At 42.6% G+C, this 18,920-nt stretch overlaps 1 protein-coding gene across 8 annotated transcripts in view; it reads left to right on the top strand.

Moving 5' to 3' along the window:
• The window catches only part of adgrl2b.1 (adhesion G protein-coupled receptor L2b, tandem duplicate 1), a 169,795-nt gene that overhangs the window by 130,054 nt on the left and 20,821 nt on the right, over positions 1–18,920 (top strand). For all 8 annotated transcript variants that reach the window (XM_079569115.1, XM_079569116.1, XM_079569117.1 and 5 more), the window contains 6 exons: positions 2,168–2,290; positions 3,733–3,938; positions 5,682–5,855; positions 8,890–9,099; positions 10,933–11,153; positions 15,400–15,466. In XM_079569115.1, coding sequence (XP_079425241.1) covers positions 2,168–2,290; positions 3,733–3,938; positions 5,682–5,855; positions 8,890–9,099; positions 10,933–11,153; positions 15,400–15,466 — 1,001 coding nt within the window. The remainder of the gene's footprint in view (positions 1–2,167; positions 2,291–3,732; positions 3,939–5,681; positions 5,856–8,889; positions 9,100–10,932; positions 11,154–15,399; positions 15,467–18,920) is intronic.

The following is an 18,920-nucleotide window of genomic DNA, read 5'->3' as shown; positions in this document are numbered from 1 at the left end:
GTAATACAAGTGTTGATGGTGTCTCTGGCCAGAAAACTACACTTGAAGCTTTCCTGCTCCGACCCGGAGGCCCCAATACACACTAATGGAATCACTAAGAAGAAGCTAACAGGCTAACGGGCAAAGCTAGTGCCACTTAAACAGTATTTACAGCCAAGTTTGAGTAAAAAAAAAAAGATCTCCATTGTGTAATTGGATGCACAACATCCCTCTCTCCCTTTATCTTTTCTGTCAGCGTAGTATTTACTCTCACGGACAATTAATGAGTAAAAAAAACACAACATGCTAGGACACCTGCAGTGGCGCTTGTGGCCTCTAGGGGCATGATTAACTTAGTTCTGCTTTAAATTAAAAGTTCATTCAATATTTTTAGATCCTATTCTCATCAACTAACAGTTAAAACACATAAACATTTATCGATTAATATAATTACATACTGTTCTTTGTAACTTTTGTTAATCGCCAGCATCGTCTCCAGAACACTTCCTCGCCCCGCAGCGTGTCAGAAGCCAGCTCTGAGCTTTGAGACTGGGAGGGAGGGGATGGGATGGGGCTGTGTGGGCTGGGGGAGAGTCTCCTGACCTCTCGGTAATATCACACATCAAAGGGAGCGGCAGCTGGCAGGCACCGGAGGAGAAGGGGCTGTTGGAATTTGGAAGGATTTCTGCGAGATTTGCTCCGTCTAGGCCCACTTATCTGAACCCACGGGGAGAGACAGAGATGGGGGAAAAAGCCCAATGATATTTTTGATCCTATGAATATTTGACATTCATGCCGCAATAGGCCACACACGCGCGCTCCCTCTTCTCCGACTTGCCTGCTCTTCCCCGCTATCTTGTCCTTGTTGGTATCTTTTCTCTTCCCCCTTGTCATTTCCTCCGGGGCGTTCGCGACGCCAACCCAGCAGCCGCTCACCGACACGGCTTCTGTGCGAATGATGACTCAATGAAGGGCTACTGTTGGATTTTGTCGCTGGTGTCACATTTTTTTCACAGGTCTCTCTCTGCTGGATATTAATGAGTTCTATTGAAAATATGCAATGCCATTTATCAGTCTTTCACACGCAGGCACAGATATTCACTGAGTTTGACTGCAGGTTTTAATGCTGTTTCACAAAAGTACAGAACACTTCAGCTGTGTCCGAACGTCGACACTATTCCCTATACGGCAGTGGTGTCCGAATTACCGGAAAAAAGGGTTCAATGTTGTGTTAATGTGCTGTGTGCTGCATTCATGTGGACTGGGGAGCTCGTGTTCCCGAGATGTGATGTCATTGCCCCCAGTTGGTTTGTGTTCATGTGGTTTTTAATGTCGGAAAATGAGGATTTTTATGACACCAAATAGAAACGGTCTTTTATCACTCATTAGCGTTTGACCTCTTGACTCCCCATTTGTTCCAGTTTGGCAAAAGCAACAAAAGAGGAACAAAAACATGACAAAAAAAGCAAGAAAAGAGTCGTCAACGCGATGGAAAAAAGATCCATTCACATGACTTTTGTAGGTCTTAGCTTTCAAATGAGGCGTCGCTCCGACCTACATGCTGCGAGCGTTTAGATTTGGAAAAGCTGAACTGGAGATAATGATCGAGTCGATGGACAACAGCCGACAGTGACCGGTCTTTGAACTAGGCACAACGTGACAGAATAATATTTATTCATGAAATTCTGAACAGTCACTGGAATTGGCCGGTCATTATCACAGAAAATCCCTTTTCATCCAGAGTGACATCATCTGCAGCAAAGGATGAAAGTAAGCCGCTTGTCCAAATCGCCTGAAATCACTCATTTGTTTTGATAGTTTTTTGATTGTGAGCTTTGTGATCAGTGCTTAAATTAGCATAATTCCGTGGGAAACTCTTAACTTTGGCAATCATTTACTAAAAAAGAGAGCCATAGTGCAGATAGTTTTTTATCTAAAGCCAAAATGAATATTCTTCTTTGAGCCATGGCTTGTCATACATGATGCTTAGGGGTAAACACTGTCCAGGGAAGGAGTTTTGACCAGTGGTTTCACGGAGCGCTGAACTTTCCTGTTTGCCTGGAGAGACGCAGAGTGACATCATTTGAATTCTACTTTGCATGTGGTGAAAACGGCTGACTTTGATCATACGCCCCTTCTAAACATTCGGCTAACTGACTTTGCGCGTCCTCTCTCCCTCCTCTTGCAGTGCTGGACGTGTACGTGATCAGCACAGACGGGCAAGTGCAGGACTTGAGGTTCCCCCAGAGCAGCAAGGGCGGGTCCTTCCTGCAGCTCTCCTCTAACACCGTCAAAGCCAACAGCAAAAACGGTAAGAATGCTAAAAAAAAAAACATAAAAAAATGCTACCACACTCCGAGTCCAAAAATGGGATTGCACACTTCTCTTTTTACCTTTAGGTATTTTTTTTGTGTGTGTTATTGACGCTAATGATGTAAAAACGCCGTCTGCTGTGGCGCATGTGTCTCTTTATTGGACAGTATATCGTGCTAATTGGATAACAAGGGACACTAATGCTACGAAGAACAGTCCCATTTTTTTATTTTTTATTTTACATGAGTGGCTGAAGGGAATTAAAAAAATGTTGTGATGTTTTTTATGAATTTCATCTTCATTTTCAAAGCAAGTGGTTGAATTATTGCCGAGAACTGTTTTGCAGCGTTGTATCTAAGAAAGCACTTTCGCTCCAAGTTTATATAAACTTCATGTTTGAATGCCAGTTTGGATGCCGCCTGTTTGAGAGAGCCTACACTGGGGAAAAAAAAAAAAATCAATAGATGCTATCTCGATCAGGGGTGCCCAAGATGCTTGAATTGACACACATCGCCAGAGATGGTATTTTGTTTCATAATTGCACTTTGTTATGAGAACCATAATGGTTCCAAGATGTAGGACACGGTTTAAACCTCTCTTAAAGGCACTATACCTGACTTTAGTAGGGTACCATATTTTACCCCATAAAAGTATGTTGTAAAAGTAGTAAATAATAAGCCTGATCCTGTGTGAAGTTTTCATTATCATTTGTTAATAGGCCACCATTTTCAAATACTGAGATATGTTCTTACCTTACCTTAGACGAGTTCACTTGTGCCTGTCTGATCTTTACACGTGCCCTCAGTCACGCAAACAGAGCACAGACGGCGTTAGCATTTAGCCTCTCATTTAGCACTTCCACATTTTCCCTATTTTAATATGGTTACATGAGCCTATGCACAATCCAAGTAACACAAAATTATAATGTTGATTTTCTAAGCGGATAAAAAGGGGAACTTTATTGCAAGGCGTAGTAATGTGACTATATATTACTAATATTACACTATCTTTTTAGTGAAAATCTGACAAAAAGGTAAAAAATCTGTATAGTGCCTTGTTAATGCACCTAGTTCACGAGTTTTACTGCACTAAACTCTTATTTGTGGCCCTCCACACCATACACAGCTCATTATGCGGACCTTGAGGAAAAGAGTTTCGACGGCACATCTAAAAAAATTAATTCTATTTTTTATTTTTTTAATCTGGTGTAAAAGAGGAAGACAGGTTATATTAAGTTTTTGAACATAATTTGGGATTTTTAAGTCTCACATCTATTTTCTTTCACTACAAAAGTGGCCTGAAGGATATGCTCTTATAGATTTATGAACGTGTAGCAATTACATGTACTTTTCCTCACACCGCCACCTGCCATATTAACATTTTCCACATCCCCCGTTATCCCGCAGCAGGTCATGATGAATCTGTTATTGCTTGTTGCAGGTGTTGCTAAGCTGGTCTTCGTGCTGTACAAACACCTGGGTCAGTTCCTGAGCACGGAGAACGCCACGCTGCGGGGACAGGGCGACCCGAGCAGACGCAACCTCTCCCTCACCGTCAACTCCCACATTCTGTCCGCCTCCATCACCAAGGAGTCCAGCCGCGTGTTCACGGCCGACCCGGTGATCTTCACGCTGGAGCACCTGGATGTAAGTCTGCCCTCCCTCGAGACGCTCTCCAACAACTGCACTCAAAGCAACGCGGGACTGCATGGAAAGGGCAACCTTCAATACATAAAGTGCTCAGTGACATCGCCGCGAATATGAGAATATGGTTCATGGATGAAGAGGATATTGACTTATGGAGGTGTTAAACTGCGAGAACAAGGAATAAAGAAATTGTGTTGATGCTTTCCGTGCATTCTAAGGTTAACAATAAGAAAGAGTTTGAATTTTACAAACCTTGAATTCAACTCTTTTGAAAAGGGCTACAATTTGTCAAAAATATAGCTTGAAATAGTTGTTCATTGTTAACATTGCAGAGGTGCCACTCAATTTGCTGCTGAAATACATATATTTATGTCAGAAAACAGGTATTGGATAATTTAATGCTAACAAATGGTACAATAGCACCACTAGCTGAACTACGTTTCATGAAACACACTCAGCTGGATGTTTAGTTAAGTTTTCTTTCTTTCTTTTTTTTTTTTTATTGCTGTCAAAATGTGGACAAGTAGTTTTTACCCTACACTGGCCCACTGGAAGTTAGCCAAAGATATTTGGATATGGAAAAGGGATAGTTTTATTTTTATTTGATCATTGTTATATTATGATTATCTATTAATAAAAATAAAAAAAATAGAACATGTGCCATCATGAAACAACAGTTATACTGGAGGAGAAACTGCTACTTCTGAAGTAAATTTAAAAATTTTCACCACGATGTTACGCGGCTCTTCGGAGGCGCAGGAGGACCAGGGCGGGCTCGTTTTGAAAGCTTGAAATTTCTAGTTTCCGACACAAAAGACAAGTCTCCATCACTTTCCATTCCAAAGTTATGACCGAAAATCGGGGATGTTGTAGATGGCGGGAGCATAGGGTTCAATAATGAAAGCACAATTCGGCGCTCCCTCCAGCAGATGGCGCCCTGGTGGCCGCCTGGGTTGCCTATGCCCTTCACTATTGCACACTATTTCCTTTATTAGGAATCAGTTCTCAAAATGCTGCACTCTTTTACCGAGCACTTTGCTGTCAAACTGTGAACTTTGAAGAAAGACGGCGCACATGAAACTGCAGAAATAGGCCAATGCAGATCTATGATAATCATTGATACATATGAAAGACTTTGGAATTGATGCTATGGCGGAATACCTTGAGGTGTTTTTTTTATTTATATCGCACCATATACTTTAATGACTCTTTGGGTGTTAAGTGGAGTTTATTATTTTCTTGTTTTTTTTGGCGAGATGAACAGTGAACAATTCCCAAAGCGATAACACGGCGCGCTTTGCAGTTCAAATTCATTCTGTTTCAGATTAGTGACGCTCATATCATTGTAACAGATGGTATTCCCTCCGTACAACAGAATATTAAGCAGCGGCACCTTTCCCTTCTGTAGGTACCCTTCCGCTGTCAGTAATTCATTAATGTATGTCAAAACAAAGTCCCTTTAAGTTGCACCACGCGAGCCGTTTCCCTCAAGTGCTTTGTCAGATTAATCTTCGTCTTTTTCCCGCAATTGGATCTCTTTCATCCTATTTTCAGACTGCTCCATATGCATGTGCACATAGGCATTTGATCTACAGAGATAAATGGTGCTAATGATCAAAAATAGACCCGGCATTCCCATGTTCACGCACTTGGCAGTAAACGCTATGAATAAAGTGCCTTTGTGTACATGCGTGCGTACTCCAGCATCCATTTCCTCATCTGGACTTTTCCCATGTCTTGCAGAAGGAGCACTACTACAACCCAAACTGCTCCTTCTGGAACTACTCGGAGCGAAGCATGATGGGATACTGGTCGACGCAGGGCTGCAAACTGCTGGGCACCAACAAGAGTCACACCAGCTGCTCCTGCAACCATCTGACCAACTTCGCCATCCTCATGGCTCACCGGGGCAACGTGGTAAGGAGCGCGAGGACAAACAGTGCTGTTTGCAGACAGGCGGGTCAGAGGGTCACACAGGAAGGGGACGGTTAGGTGACGGTTGATGATGCATTTGCTTAAACATTACATTGTTTTTTTGTTCCCCTGGTTTGATGTTTTGGTACAAACGTCTGTGTGACATTGGGCCATACGAAACAACTTGATTTGATTTGCCTTTGAGACAGGCTGTATCCCATAGATACAGACGGCATCTCGTCATATAAGGGGGCGTGGCTTCGCTGAGGGGGAAAATAGAATCTTTAGAGAAACACAATTTTTCACTCTTTATAGCCATTTTCTGGTGGAATATGAACTTATTTATCACACATAAATAAAGTCAAGTGTAATTCGGGCCCATATGGATATTTTCTCACAGCAGATTGTTCAGTAGAAGTGAATAAACGGCAGTTGTAGCTAGCGCAAGTTAACCGTTAGCATTAGCCCGATGCTAACATGAAGCATCAAGTTAGCATTCTCCGTTTTTTATGTATTTATGGGCCACTGAACCACTTTTCTCCTCTCCATGTCTTTGCATCTTTATTTAGTAGAGAGTTTAGTGGAGAAGGCTTTGCACAGCGGTCGCACTCCTCCCATCATCATATCCAAGATCTGGGTGAAAAATGACATTTTTGACATTGCTGGAGCCCACGTGATGCTCAGTAAAAAAGTATGAAAAATTAGTGAAGACAGGCAGTGTTGGTGAGTAAGAATGAACAGTTGATAACAAAATGTGTGAAATAAAATCCCGTCTCACAGGTAAGCCAAGCCGTTTTCAGTCTGAGCTCTTAATATTCTGACGATATCCACAATAACCATGCCACTAAAGCTTTACATTGTGACACCCTTGGCGGTAACTGGCCCTACTGCCGTGCCTCACACTGTAGCCGTGGTTGTTCTTCCGTTTCGCTGATAGATTTTCACACACTCTTCACGACTGGCATTTCAGTCAAGATAATTAGATTGTTGCCGGCGTACGCGGTGGTGGAGGAGGATGAGTAGGAGGAGGTGGTGTGGAGAGCTTCGTGAAAATAGGTGCTGTCATTTTAAAAGAACAAGATAGTGGATCAGTGCATTAGACGCCATACTATTATCCCAAGTAATTATATTTCACCTGTGGTCCGTGTCTAATACTGCCTTTACGCATATGTCCCTGTCGGGGAATCGAGAGGGAAGGGGGGCGCTGCCGTAACCCCAGCTTAAACTTATATTTGCCGTCCGCTTGAAGTGGCGGGCGGATCCATTTGGTCGTGAAACGCAATTACAATCCAATTACATGATAAATAGCATGTGTAGCAAGGCTTGGAGGCAGTAATAAATGCCGAGGATAAGTACGCGGTTCATTTAATAACACGTCGTGACTGGTGAACTTCAAGGTCCCATGTCATTTGTCTGAACCTCAACCTTTGCACCGCAAGCCCCGAAACCAGACCCCCGGAGGCAAGCCACACCAATTCCCCGACAAATCACCTCGAAAGCGACTCCTGGTCTCAATAAAGATTACAAGTATCACAGGAGAAATTGCTTCACTTTTTCTTAGTTCTTAAGTTTTGGAGGAAAATAGACTTTTTTTTCCCCTTACAAGATCATTTAAAAAGACCTTAGAACTCTTGAGAAATGAGGCCATTTGACACGGGCATTAAAGGGGAATGTACATGTGGAGAGGACATCAAAAGGTGGCAGATGTTTGCGGTCATTTTTCATCCCTTTAAATCGTCTGTTCTTTACGGTGTGGAAAGGCGCTGCGGGCTTTCAGCACAAGTGGTACTTAAAGGTAGAGCAGGCGAGCAGCGGACCAAAAAAGCACACTTGTTTTTTATGTTTGCTGCAGGAGCGGCGCTAAACTGAAAGTTGTGGATTGGGAAATGAATAGCGTTAAATTGGCTCTTATGAAATTAAAAGCCCAGGACTAAATGGGTGAAATGCTGCGCACAAGTTTTCCCGTAGGAGTTTGAAATGTTTTGTTATACTGTATATCTGGTAGGGATACAGAATTATATAGAAATGTTTTGTAGATCATTATTATAGACATTTTTTATACACAATTAAACATTGATAGAAAATTACTAGGGCTGTGGTTTTTCAAATAGTGCAGTGTTGGGACTCACCATCACCATAGAATGACAAGCCTAGGAAGCTGAAATCATGATCATGAAAAAAAAACATCATCTATCATATAGCACTAATTTAGCAGACTAGTGTTTCTATACTTTTTCAGTAGAAAGGCTCGTGATCCACTGAAAAGAGTCCTGAGTCCCGAGCCACCAGTTGAGAAACACTGGACCAACGTGATCTTCTGGAATCTTTCATACATAAAAGTTTGGGGACGTTTTTCCCTCTTATCCAAAAAGTTTTGTCAGCGATTATGTCCAGTGTATTTTCGACCTGCCGCAAAAAAACAAAAAAATCCAGTTGGAGCGATTCAACTGCCGTCCATCTTTACTCAAAACAAGCTTTATTGTTTGTCAGTACCAAAAACATTTACCTTAACCTTGCAACTGCTCGGATTAAAAGTCATTTTCCAAATAAACCAACCAGATTTGCCAGATTGAGGTCAGGATTTCAGTTTGGGGAGGCGTGACTCTTAATCTTCTGGCTGTCCATGTTACGACTTCTTGATGCGTTTCTTCTTTTTGTTACATATACAATTGGTTTAGATTTCTTTATTTTGTTTTTTGTTGTTTGTGGAAATGTAAACTGGGATCATTGAAGAGAAACTTATTATCTTATCAATTATTATATCACGATCATATACGTTTTGTACCAGATGCACTTACTGACACCACTTTTTCCGCTCACTCTTTTAGATGGATGCATCATTTTCGATCAAATCATACTCTGCAGGTTACTCCACCGTTCACACTGCCCTAGTTCAGCACTTCCACACATTCATTCATCTCCTATGTATGGCAAAAAAAAAAGGCACTGAAATCACGCATTCTTTCTTTGAGTTGAGAACCGCTTAAGTGCGGCCTTGAAATGTAATCTCCATAGCAACGCTGCTCCTCTCTCGCAGGGAGAAGGTGGCGTCCATGAACTGCTCCTGACCGTCATCACGCGCATGGGCATCGCCGTGTCCCTGGTGTGCCTGGCCATCAGCCTGTTCACCTTCTGCTTCTTCAGAGGCTTGCAGAGCGACAGGAACACCATTCACAAGAACCTCTGCCTCAACCTGTTCATCGGCGAGCTGGTCTTCCTCATCGGCATCAACATGACCGAGCCCAAGGTAAGATGGAATCAGACACGAGGTGTAGATAGTGAAAAGTTAAAGACAGGTTTCAATATCCAAAAGGCGTGAGTCACTAGTCTTCTGCTCCGAATGAAGGGATTTGAAAATTCAGGTAATAATAACAAACTGGGAAAAGTTATCTTTGTTAGCTTGGACTCTGTCTGAGGAATTTGGCATGAATCTAATTTCATCGTTTCATAACTGGCCTCTTGGATGTGGGACAAAATGGGTTCAATAGGCTTTGTGCGTGGAATGTTTTTTGCTTACTTCCTATTGGCCAGTGTGGGGTAAAGACTGCTTCCTGTCCATATTTCAACGTAAATTAAAACAAGTGTGTTAAAAAAGTCACATTGTGGAGCTATTTAACATTTGTTAGCGACAAATTAACTTGAAACTTTAGCTTTGAGGCTGAAACAGTTAGTTATAAACACAGAAGTCTCATCCAGTGAAGAATAATTTACTTCTTTTGTAAAGTTGATGTTTGAAGTGATTATCGAGCAGCTGCTTGTGTTCTGCCACAACTAGCTCTCCATAGGAATAATGGTGCGGACCAGGCAACTGATATTTCTGGACACTCAAAGACACTTTACATTGCATTATTCATTCACTCCATACTTGGTGATGGTAAGCTACTATTGTAGCCACAGCTGCCCTGGGGTAGACTGACGGAAGCGAGGCAACCAGTCTGCGGCATCGGCCCCTCCGACCACCACCAACCACTCACTCACGCAGTTCGCTAGGCTTCCTGGTGTTCCCGAATGGTCTCCCATCCAAGTCCTGCCAGGCCCTTCCCTGCTAAGGTCTTGCGGGATTGGGCAGAGCAAAGGCCACTATTTCTGACTTGCCACATGGAAAAATGCCTTGGAACGCTGCTCAGACTCGTAATTAAAACTTATAAACTCGTCAAGAGAGCTCTGAGTTTGGATGCGTGATGAAGACAGTAATGGCGGCCCCCGGTAGAGGAGCACAGCTAATGATAAAACTTTAGCAAAACCTCTGCACCAGTGAAGTGAACGTTTCTTTTTGTCATGGCCTTCAATATATACTGTTTTCTAGCATGTTTTGAATTAAGTTTGTGGAGAAACACTAATTTAGCGTTAGCATCTTATTAGCTAGCTAGCTTTTCAAGTGGGAAAAATACCAGTTGCCTGGATTGCGCCATATAACTACGACAGGAAATAGCTGTTACCCAAGGAAGTTAGCATGTTGCTATGTCACATTGCATGCACTGGGCCTATTATATTTATTCTTTAGAAACTAGTAAAGGTCAACTTGTAACTTTGGGAGCGATTGCAGAGTCAGAGTTTTCTCACAAGGTCGAGACGCCAAAATAATAATTTTTGTGAAATTCATTGGTAACAAAAATCCCTGTACGCATAATAAAAAACAACACTGGAAGAAAAGAAACGCTCCGATAGGTAAATGCTTGTGAGGATTTTTGTATTTCGGGAACCGTTGCTTTACCCTGTCTATAAATATTCAATTCCTTTGCCATTAATAATTCAGACAAACAATGTGCGGAAAATGGAATGGAAGTCCAGATGGAGTGGAAACTCAGAATATGGTTTACTGTTAACTTCCTTCACACTTTGCTGGAAATCTCAACAGAAAAACAAACTAACAAATCTCAAGCTTTACTGACTCATTTCCATTACCTCAAAAAACGCAACAGCTGCAGTTTTGCCTTTTCACCAGCCACATTAATTTCATCAGTATAATGTCTCTTTTGGGAGTCATTGAAGTGCATTTTCCCCTAACCAAAAGCGTCCCGTTTTGAGGGCTTTTGATTTGAAAGCGCCTCTTACCTTTGTGCGCGTGTCTTCCTGTCAGCTGGTGTGCTCCATCATCGCCGGGGTGCTTCACTTCTGCTTCCTGGCCGCCTTCGCCTGGATGTGCCTAGAGGGCGTGCAGCTGTACCTCATGCTGGTGGAAGTGTTCGAGAGCGAGTTCTCCAGGCGAAAGTACTACTACGTCTCCGGCTACCTCTTTCCCGCCGCCGTGGTGGGCATCTCGGCGGCCATCGACTACCGGAGCTACGGCACACAGCGAGCGTAAGTGTCCCATTGGTCGACTCGTGAGTGAGTGACGGGCGAATGGAGCCGATCACAACAAAATGTGAAATGTATATGTATGTATAAATAATATCTGTGGTAACTATATGAAGTGGCAATTGAGTGAAGGAAAAGTTGGACCACAATGCTTTGTCTGAGGAGAACAGCCGACAGTGACAGGTCTTTGAACTAACTGAATCAACTACTTAAATATAAATTGTTACGATAAAAAGTTTAGTATTTAAGTGTTAGCTGCTTACATTTACCTTGAGATGTTAAATGATGGATAAAAAGATTGTAATCCAAGCAGTTAGCTTCATTAAAGCAGTACTAAACAACTTGTTTAGCTTAATAAACCCTTTTCGTAGTCCCTCTGTGGGTAATACAAGTGTTAAGGGGATGATTGGGGGGTCTTTCATCTCCCCCTGGTGTCTCTGGCCAGAAAACCACAATTGCAACTTCGCTGCATCTGGGTAGGTGCCCCCAATACACACTAATGGAATCACAAAGAAGAAGCTAACAGGCTAGCGCAGTGTTTTTCAACCGTTTTTAAGCCAAGGCACATTTTTTTCATTGAAAAAATCACGAGGCACACCACCAGCAGAAAGTGTTCAAAAATGTAACTCTGTAGCCTATATTCAGTCGTTCTCATCAAAGTGTCTTGAATAGGAACACCGTATAGTCTCGCTAGCCACAAGCGTCAATGCATCACTAATTCTCTTGTCTCAAAGAAATTAACTACCTGATATGGAAGAGTATTATATGGTTACTCTGCCGATCACTAGACAGCACAGACGCTCGAAAACGGTACATGATTTGTGGATAATAACGCATTTGCTTAAAAAAAAACCCAACTAGGTAAGATTGGATAATTTCCCAAGGCACACCAGACAATATCTCACGGCACACTAGTGTGCCACGGGACAGTGGTTGAAAAACACTGGGCTAGCGGGCAAAGCTAGCTGCGGGCTAGCACCGCTTAAACAGTATTTACAGCCAAGTTTGAGTGAAAAAAATGATCTCCATTGTGTAATTGGATGTACAATATCCCTCTCTCCCTTTGTCTTTTATGTCAGCGTCGTATTTACTCTCAAGGACAATTAATGAGTAAAAAAACGCAACATGCTATGACGGCACTTATGGCCTTCAGGGGCATGAGTTTCTTAGTACTGCTTTAATGCAAAATCCATATAAATAAAAATAAATAAAACGTATTAAATATTTTATAACATTTTTATCCGTAAATATTAAAACTAAATAATAAGTTGAATTTGGTTGGATTTTATTGCAGATGTACTTTATTATTGAAGATTAGCCAACTTTGCAGTGGCTGTTGTGCACTCATTCTGGTAGCGACTCAGACACGCCGCCCACTATTTTCTCCACCGCCGCAGTGACAAGTGACAACTCAAACGTGATCTGTGTCCGAATCGCCAACAGAGTGAGTGCACTGGTCTGCTTTGTAGTGCGGCACTAGAGTAAATGAGGAGTTGGCACAGCAACAGTGAAAAACTTTAACCTTTATGCCACTTTTCCTGCCCTTGTCCCATGAGGAAGTGAAATGATAAACATCACAGAAAGTGTGCTTGTATGAACTATGTTTTAGGGGGAAAAGAAAGTGTCACATGCACTTTAATTATGTAATGTAGTTTCTTTGTTTTTGTTTATCTTGTCATATTGCCCACTCCCAAGTTTCTGCTGGTTCACAGATGGTTTTAGCCCACACATTTCAGCAAAATAGGATTTTTTTTTTAGACACTTGAATTGAATGATTGCTCTGAATACGAAAGTTCAACATCAGACCATTTAGGGTCACCGCGCTTCGTGACATGTGATTTAGTTTTGTTGACCCAAATAAATGGAGCATCATTATTCGTAGTGCAGTGGACTAGTCATTTCTATGCGCTTGGACTGTGCATAAAAGTGCTATGTCTGGTGTCACTGAAATCTCAAAAGGACCGCGGTAATGACTGGAATGTGACCAAGACCACGACTCTCGAGACACCAGCCGGGCTAACACTGAAGGATGACCTGTCTGTCATTTCAGGAAAATTCCAGCTCGATATGAAACACCTTCTGAGTTTCTTTTGAACATGGCTCTCGCACTTTCAATTTTAATGCTATTTTAAAATTGCATTCACGTTTGCCTGCTTTAAAATGCCTACAAGTCCAACTCAGTGACCGCTAAGGAACTGAGATCTTTAAAAAGTCATCTTAGAAGACTCCCCCTGCCCTGACCAAGGCCGGTGTCAATATTACAACACCGGCTATTGTATTGATCTTCTGACAGGGCGCGTTCCCTCTGCCCATTGCATGCATGTATGTAATGCTATCGGAAAAAGCACTCCGCCTTAGCCTCCGGGCAAATGCTCTCCGTGTCACTGAGAAAAGAAGAGTAGGCTGCGTGCAAAGCCGCAACATTAATGACTACAGCAGCCAGCTTCTCCGGCCCACTGGGTTTTTTATTCTTTGCATGTGGATAATTGCTGCCCTTGTCAGTTAAAAAAAAGTTTATGCTCTCCTCCGACGCAGCAAGCCGTATGATTTGTACCACTGCAATCCTCTACTTTATGGGATTTCAAAGCAGAGCAGCCTGTTTTATTCTCTTTTTCAAAGTCTGTTTATTGCTGGCGTCACTGCTCAATTTTAGTTCCTTGGTGGTACGGCCTTAGATATATTGGTTAGGTCCGCGTATTCGGACATGTGTGGCCATTTCGAGACCATGAAGTCACCGAGACGCTAACCGCTAACTTCAGCGTTTCACAGCGCCGGTCCCATAGCCCTTGTGTGGCTTTTTCCCAGCGTTCCTCGGAGCGGTCACTTATTTTGGCATGCTGATATTGTTATTTTCATTAACGTAGCAGGCGATGGATGGATGGAGATAGATAGATAGATAGATAGATAGATAGATAGATAGATAGATAGATAGATAGATAGATAGATAGATAGATAGATAGATAGATAGATAGATAGATAGATAGATAGATAGATAGATAGATAGATAGATAGATAGATAGATAGATAGATAGATAGATAGATAGATAGATAGATATCACATTACTAAATTGAGATGGACTTGACTATGGAAAACAGGATACAGCATATTTGTGAATAAACCTTGTACTGTATACATCGGCAGGGGTGTGACAACATATCGATTTTGTGATGTATCGCGATATTTTGCGGGACGATACGGTACTTTTTATTTTCCAATATCAATACTTTTGATGACGTCACACATAATAATGAGGTACCAGTGCTCCAGTGCTGTCACAGTCAATAGAGGCCAACAATGATCAAGAGTCCAGTCATAACAGTAGGGCAGCACTTGGACACAATCACTTAGTATTACTTTTAATGATCGTTTTTAGAATTATAAATAAGATGAATTGGTGGTTTCTTTGTTTATTGAAATGTAAATAAAGTGTTGCCACTGGGAGATCAATAGACCCATTTTTAGTATGTAATGTAAGTCAGGGAACATTTATTCACTTATTTACTTCATAAAAAGTGAACAAAAACAAATGTCAATAATATGTAGTATGTAAAAAATCGTGTGTTCCTTGAAAAATCTTGATTATTTTCGTGCGATATATCGACTATAGTAGCATCAGCGTGACGTAAAGTTACCGTGAGCCATGTATTACGTATCGCACTTTCCCACCCCTAACTGTGATACATGTAGTTTTCTGCTGTATTGTAAATGCATTGAACACCACTGTCGTCCGGATGATTTCACTGCACACAGTGTTAGGGCAGCTTTACTTTGGAACCTCTGCCCCCACATCTGTCTCTACTCGATAAACCGAGGCCCGACAAAGAATTACGCTGGAGCGTCACCATCTTGTAAGACGGTGAGGTAGGGCGTTTTCATCACTTCTTCCCGATCGTAACACGGCCCGAAAGAAGAGTGTGTCTGTGTGTTTGTGTGTGTGTGTGTGTGTGTGTGTGATCTATGGCGTTGGTTGCAGATAGTCCACCGCAGTCGTAGACATTTGCAGACCGTGAAGTCATCCAACCAATAACCACTAACTCGGGGAGCTTCTTCCCATGGCGCGGGGCCAACCCTCCCGCTCAGGCTGTGCTTTTCTGTGGTCAGCGGGACTCTCCATTCCTCCTCGGTAGCCCGTTCCATCCCGCTTGCCTTTGATCGATGACGCAGAAGTTTGTTTTGGCAATGAGATGATTAATGAACTAAAGTATACCCCCTGTTCTTTCTTTTTTTTTCCTCCTCTCCGATCTATAGATGCTGGCTGAGGGTTGATAACCATTTCATCTGGAGTTTCATCGGACCCGTAACCTTCATAATTGTGGTAAGTCCGCGCGGCAGGTATATCTTTGGAAATGGGGGAGAAAACATTATAGATTTTGTCTTGTTTTTCCCCCTGCTCCCTCGTCCGCGCGCCGGCAGCCTCTCGCTCGCGCGATCAATTTGCATGAAAGGAAAGTGGTCCCATTATGGCTTGACGTGAGGACATCGGCGTCCACTCAGCCATGAAATCCTCGTGAAATCAGAATTGGAGGGGGGAAGCAAGTTGGAAGTTGTTTGGCGCTACATTTTCGAAAAAAGAGAAAAGAAGAACGGTCCCGCTCGGGCGAATCAGGCGTGAAGGTCATTTGCTCGGTGGATCAAAAAACAAAAGGGAGCGAGCGAAAGGGTTGGGCTGCATGGGAGTAATGAGCGGGGTGGGCAGAAGTTAGACACCCATTACCGGCGCTCATAGCCCCGCGGTGGAGCATGACACGTCCCCAGCCAATCCCGGCAGACGGACCTAGACATGTCTCAAGCGTTAATATTTTATACGCCGCTCGGGATGACTCACTCGCACGAACGCCGGCCGGGCCAAACCTGCAGGAAGGAAGACGACCAGTTAACATGCGAAACTGGACGTAAAGGATTTCGTCGTATAGAGTTTATGACACGTGTTATTTGTAAAAACGATTTTATGAATATACAGTTTTCACCTCAAGCTGGAGACACACATCGGTCATGTTTAAATTAGCTGTTGAGAAGTGAGTAATGTCCGTGTCAACCCCCCCCCCCCTGCTCTTTCCACACTTGCTAGTAGGGCTGGGTACCGTTTAAGGAACAGGCCACCGTTTTTTCCATACTGAGATATGTTCTTACCCGAGCTAAGACGAGTTGATGCGTACCTGTCTGGTCATTACACGTGTGCTCAGTCACGCAAAAACACTGAACATGTTGCATTTAGCCTCTCCTCCTCTCCTCTATGGGGCCAAACGGGGGTGGAGTTAGAAGCGACCAGGCTGTTCCATGTGTTTCCCCTATTTCAATACGGTTACGTGAAACGATATAGTCGCACAAAATTAAACATGTCGATTTTCTAAGCAGATAAAAAGGGGAACTATATAGTAAGGCGTAACAATACCTTTGGAGCACTTCAACTTTACTGCGTGGACTATTCCTTTAAGTGATATCAGGGGGGCTAAAATAATCTTCTATCTTTAAATCCAAGTTTAGATGCTGTTGGTCCAGGGACTGCACTAAAGGAAGTCACTTGTTTCAACTCAAATAAATGATTTATTCCCTATTTTTTGCCAATTGTTTATTAGTTTTCCCCCCTATTTTTCCGAATGTTTCCCTCAATGCAAGTTTTCACATTTTTTGCACACTTTTTTCTTATTCTTGCCGAAATGTTTCATGTTTCCCCTATTTGTTTCCCTAACTGTGGCCCATTTCTCCCAGTTTTTTGGTGATTTCTCCCAGTTTATTTCCAAATGATTCCCCATTTTTCACACAGTTCTTGACATTGGAGGCGAACATGATATTGTAAAAGTGCACATCTTCCACACATCATTGTTCTGTTTTCTGGTTCTTGATGATATGACAAATCGGAAAAATCGGGGGGAAAAAAAGCATTGTTCAGGTATCGTAAGTATCATTAAAGTACTGGTATTGAAAAAACTGTAACGGCATCCAAGCCCTACTTGCACGTATGACCTTCGCCCAGCAACGAGCTTAAAGCAGAAATGCAAGGTTTCAGCAAAGGCACGTTTATTTCGTCCACAGTAGTTTTTATGTTAATTTGGCCACAATATTTTCCAAAACATCTTTGCAAATTGAGATGATTGAGCTCTGGCATTTTATCAAGGTCTCTTTTTGGCGTGGCGCAAAAAACTGTTTGGAAAGCTTTTCGGTTCAGCCCATTACGCCTTTTTTCCGTACATTTTTATATGCGGATGACTTCCACATCGGCCGATCACACCTGTATTCCGGACGTACAGCTCCACATGGGTGCGGGTATATGCTAATGCCATGTAAATCTGTCCGCACAGGCCGCAAATAGAGCGAACCTTGAAAAGGGCTGCGTTGGGTGTTTTTCGTGATGCATTTGGCAGAGGAATATAGCAGAGGGCATGGGGGGGGGGGGGATGGGGGGGGAGTGGAGTGAATGGGGGGGGGCTGAAGGCTCATCACTCGCAAGAAACACTATAGGCTCTGGCAAAGCATATTCTGTTGTCGTTACATAAGGCTGCTTTGAAGTCTATTGACTGTACATCGGGCACTCCAAATACTCCTGCGTCTTCTGTACGGCAGACTTTTTCTCAAACTTCATTAGACGCTTTTATTTCCTTCTCTCCGGAGTGTCTGCGTGTGTCAAGGTCTTGGCGATGCATGTGCGGTCCCCCCGGCAGCGAGGGAAAAAGACGGCTTTAAATGCAGCTCGTGTTGAAGGCCAATGCTTTCTAACTAGACCCAAAACATTCTCCTTGTGATGTACTGTTGGCGCACTTTATCTTCTGCACTAAAACCATTAAAGTGTCACATTAAGCCTCCATAGATTTTGTCAGAGGTGGGTTTGAGTTAGTCAAAAACCATTATTCCTTCAAAACAATAACCGCGATGGAGCCCAAAGCTTTGGCGCGTTTTTTCCCCTGGAGCAGCCCCGACAGCGGAGCGTTTCAACTCGCGCCTCACGCCCCGCTTTCATTCGCCGGCTTTTAACTCTGTGCGAGTCGTGGTTCTCTGATGTCTTTCATTGTTTTGGTTTTCAATTATTATTTTCCTTTATACGCATTTATTATTTTAGCGTGTTGTTTTGTTTGATTTTGTGGTTGTATTTTGAAATGTATTGAACAAAAATCAGCATCTTACTTAAAGCACAGCACATTATGTAGATTTGGACTGTGTTTTTTCATGCCTTTGACTTTTTTTTGGGTCTCATTTCAAGTGTTTTCCTATATTTTAAAGTGGTGGATTGCGGAATGAGGAGAGAGAAATTTCAAAAGTAAACGCCCCTCCCTTCCTGGTTGGACCTGACGGGAAAAGCTCGTCTCATTGGTCAAAGTGATGGCACCGGAGATTCTGATTAGTTTCTGAAATCAGCAAAGACAGGGACAAAAAAAACAACAACAATGATTTGAAATTGCAGGCCCAGGCGGTCCATTATGCGACATCTATTTTGATAAACAATTAAACTTACAGACTATCACTTTATTAAGCCCATTGTACTCTGAGCTCAGATAAGATTGCATTTAAACGAGAGCTTTGCAGGGGGTGCTTGGGAATTGTTTCACGTAAGAGCAAGATATTATATATACATTTTAAAGGGACTAGTCAGAGAGCCTGCACTGTCACTCTGATCTCCATCATCATGCACAAGCTTAAAGGTGCACTATGTATTATTATTTTTTGAGATTTGTGCATATTTTACCTTTTAAATGACTCAGTGGCGTTATGGGTGCAGCATGACAACTTTGTTTTCCGTCACATTGGCCTTTATGACGCTCCAGGATCAATCGTTT

The sequence above is a fragment of the Gobius niger genome (genome assembly GCF_951799975.1).
Source record: "Gobius niger genome assembly, chromosome: 13".
Lineage (NCBI taxonomy): Eukaryota > Metazoa > Chordata > Actinopteri > Gobiiformes > Gobiidae > Gobius > Gobius niger.
The sequence above is the reverse complement of the archived record's forward strand: the minus strand, read 5'-3'. Positions and strand labels throughout refer to the sequence as shown.